This window comes from Penaeus vannamei, chromosome 41 (genome assembly GCF_042767895.1).
Source record: "Penaeus vannamei isolate JL-2024 chromosome 41, ASM4276789v1, whole genome shotgun sequence".
In the NCBI taxonomy this organism is placed as follows: Eukaryota; Metazoa; Arthropoda; class Malacostraca; order Decapoda; family Penaeidae; genus Penaeus; species Penaeus vannamei.
In genome coordinates, this window is record NC_091589.1 from 2394530 (window position 1) to 2398303 (window position 3774).

Below are 3774 nucleotides of genomic sequence, written 5' to 3' on the forward strand. Positions count from 1 at the left end.
AAGCCCCTAGGTACGAATAGGTCATCAAAGGTTTTCTGACGTGTAAAAACTGGATTAGCAATTTAGACAAAACGTGTTAGATAAAGGCTGTAGAAAGCGCTGTACGCTGTACGTTAGTATGGCAGTGAAAAGGGAAAAGAGGAAATAGCAAATGGAATACAAAGGCCGTTCAAGACTGACAAAGCGTCTTTCATCCTTTCAGCACGGCTCTCACATTTTAGGATGTGGTTAGAAGATGAAAAGAAAGAAAATTGTTAAATGGTTAATGGTTAAAAGCGAAATAAATGTGCAAGACATCTAAGGTCATAAAGCACTATAGGAAGGTATAGTAAAGACCATGCAAAATTAGTTGAGGCTAGGTCTGATCCAAGGTAGGGGTAATCCTCCACATTGGGCCCAAGTCCCCGTCTCGTAGCCCCCCCCCCCACGACAACAACGAGCATGGGATTGAGGGGGGGGCGGTTACTGAGGTAATAGTCGGATGGGTAGTGGTAGCAGAGTTTAGTCTTGGTCAATGTAGAGTCTGGGGTCGAGAAATAGGGGGAATTTAAATCTATGGGGATAGTTGATAAAAGGGTGCAAAATCTTCATCACTGGCCATAGTAAGCCTGGAGTATGTTGGAGAAGGAAACAGTCCATCCTCAGAGTCCCCTTAAGGGATAAGGGCGAGACAATTCAATGAGGGAATGATGTGCCCATGGCTCCCCTTTCAGCACGGCTGTCACACCTGAAGAAGTGGATGGTAGAAGGGGTTGGAGAAGCGAGAGAAATGGAAAGGGGATGGTTAATGGTGAAAGGTCAAAAGCAAAATAAATGTGCTCGACGTCTAAGGCTATCTAGCACTATAGGAAGGTACAGTGAACGGTGATTGAGTAAGTAGTTAGTTGCTATGCATCAACTATCTAGAGTAATATTGAAAAAAAATGGAAAGGGGAAGAAGAAAAAATGTGCAAAACTAGTTGAATCCCTAGCATTGGGTCCCTGTCTCCATCTCCTAAGCCCCCAACAGCAACAAAGGGCATGGAATTGGGGGGGGGAGGTAACTTCCTCCAAAGTGGTATTGAGATGAACTATTGATTGCTCCATCCATGGTATTTGTCTTTGGTGGAGTTGTGAGACATGGTGTGTCTGACGCCGTGCACAAGATCGATTCCGACAGTGGCCATACTACATTACAAAATTTTCGCCATGTGTCCTTCCTCAATATATAAAGAGAACCTGACCTTCCTCAACATATAGGTAACACATAAATGACCATCCATAGTCGGTAGTCAGCCACATGCAAAATTTTGTTTACATCTAGTGGCAGCTTCACTTAAATGTATGGTTACATACTACACACCCAGTTCCATGGTTATGGCAGAATATACTCAAAAGAAGTTCACTGAAAGGCAAGGCAATAATCTTAACACTGTCTTGGATAATGATGAAGACATAAAAACAACTGTTTCATAATATTTGTTGATTTTTTTGTAAATCTATTGACAGTCTTCAACCAAAAATCAGTAATAATCATAAACAAATCATAGTAAATCCTTCTTTTCCATTTAGATTTACACATTTCTTCCGGGCTAAAACAAAACCTCTTCTTCTTTACATTGGGCTTTATAAAGCTTTTACAAAGTATACACAACTCTCTACAAGGTGTCATTAGGAAGTTCTTTTGGGTAAAAATATGCGAAAAAATATATATGGCTTACATGACCCTAAAACACATCTCCAAAACAAAATACATTGGTTTGAATGTAATACAGTTTTAAAGATGAATAACATATACAACTTCAAAATATCTTTAAATGAATGGCACACTTACAAGGCTTTCAATAATTAAGAAAATTATCAGAAAATTTAGTAAGTGAGTTTAACAAAAATAGACATGCAATTCCTCAATAACTTCATTATTTTTTTGGTTAAAAAAATACTAAACGTAATTTCTACAAGACTTTTTCCTGTTCACACAATAAAAATAACGCAGCCAAACTTAATCAGATAAAAAGATAACTAATCAATTCTCACCTTAATTATTATTATCACTGTCTTTCTCTTTTTTTTCACTTTTTCTTACATATAGCATTGAAAAAATTATTTGAAAGAGAGTGAGAGAGTGAGAGTGAGAGTGAGAGAGAGAGAGAGAGAGAGAGAGAGAGAGAGAGAGAGAGAGAGAGAGAGAGAGAGAGAGAGAGAGAGAGAGAGAAAGAGAGAAAGAGAGAAAGAGAGAAAGAGAGAAAGAGAGAAAGAGAAAAGGAGAAAGAGAAAGAAAGAGAAAGAGAGAGAAAGAGAAAGAGAAAGAGAGAGAGAGAAAGAGAAAGAGAAAGAGAGAAAGAAAGAGAGAGAGAGAGAGAGAGAGAGAGAAAATCTTACACCACACCACATGTTGAGTCATCACTAATGCTACATCTAACAAACTCCATGAATTAGATCTAACATCTAACTAACTTTAGGCTAAGAAGTAAAAAAAAAAGAAGAAAAAATAAAATAACACTAATATCAAAAAGGGCAGACTCTCTGTTTTGTGTTGTTTTACGTGTTTGTTTATTTGTTTGAGACTTTTAAACATTCTCTCCATCAATTGTTCAATAGCAATGGTTTTCTTGTGATGTAATAGAAAAATGGGCTAACATTGGCTGATGAAAATTAAACCTGGTAAACAAATGAACAAAGTAAATAAATAATTATACATAAAAAGTAATATTAACAATAATAATAATAATAATAATAATGATAATAATAATTTTTACCTAGGGCTACTGGATTATCTTACTGTCGACTGCCATTTTCGTGAATTTTGTTTGCAGACACGAGCTCAGTTGCCAAGGAGCCAATTCATAAACCCGCAAGTCCTAAGCTAATGTCCCCTTTCCTTGAGGCTTTTGGGAAAAAAGTGTCGTTCTAATGCTCCTAATAACAACGATTTCAATATGGTTGTTGTTGACACTGATCTGATTTTGATTATCAATACAAATAGCAATGGAAAGAAGAAGAAAAAAAAAGAAAAGAAAAAATATCAAGGAAAAGGGGAAATGGGTTAGCTAGGTAGGACTAGTAAATGATTCTCTGGTAATTAAGAATCCGTGCAGCCTTCCATATAAAGAAAGAAATAAAGTTACAGTAGACATGGCTTGTATTCTTGCCTTCCCAGCAACATTTAGTTAATAATAACAGTAGTATAAAATAATAATTATAATATAAATAACACAAAAATGACAACCTTGGGAGAGATTGGAAAACGAAATCAAGAGATCACTGTGATCATCTTGCAAGAAAAAAAAATGTTTGTCGAATTTTGAGAGCATAAAAGGAAGAACATAACGAAAATTAAAAAAATAAATGTCACACTCAGGGAGGCGCATCATGGCTGCTGCTTTCGCTTTTTTATTTTCCTCTTCGTCTATCCCTTCCTTCTCATCTTCCTTTTCCTCTTCTCCTTCACACATTTTCTTCTTTCTAGTGTTGCACTTCCTCCTCACATCCCTTTCACTTCTATTTCTTCCTTGTCTTTGTCCTCTTCTTCTTCCTCTTAGCTTCTACTTCTACTTTGCATCTGCTCCTCTACTTCTTAGTGTCCTACTTCTTTGCTTTTCCTTCATCTTTTTCTGGTCTTCCTCCTCCTTTTATCTCCTTCTAATATATTCTTTCCTATTTCCTCTACTCCTCCATTCTCCCTTTTTCACCAATATCCTTATCCTTCTCTATACTGTCTTCTTCCTCCTAGTCACCCTCGTATCATAATGCAGCTGTTCTACACCTTGGCCTCAGTCTCGCCAGCTGCTGGCG

General features: G+C 37.0%; 1 protein-coding gene across 2 annotated transcripts in view; it reads right to left on the bottom strand.

Annotated features, from left to right (window-relative positions):
* Positions 1-1586: 1586 nt before the first annotated feature.
* Positions 1587-3774, bottom strand: part of LOC113800844 (probable serine/threonine-protein kinase yakA) — a 56342-nt gene continuing 54154 nt past the window's right edge. The window contains exon 6 of one of the 2 annotated variants that reach the window (XM_070117749.1): positions 1587-3774. This exon is cut by the window's right edge and continues 160 nt beyond it. In XM_070117749.1, the coding sequence (XP_069973850.1) occupies positions 3740-3774 (35 nt within the window). In that variant the 3' untranslated portion in view covers positions 1587-3739. The other variant, XR_011398307.1, reaches the window with a different exon arrangement.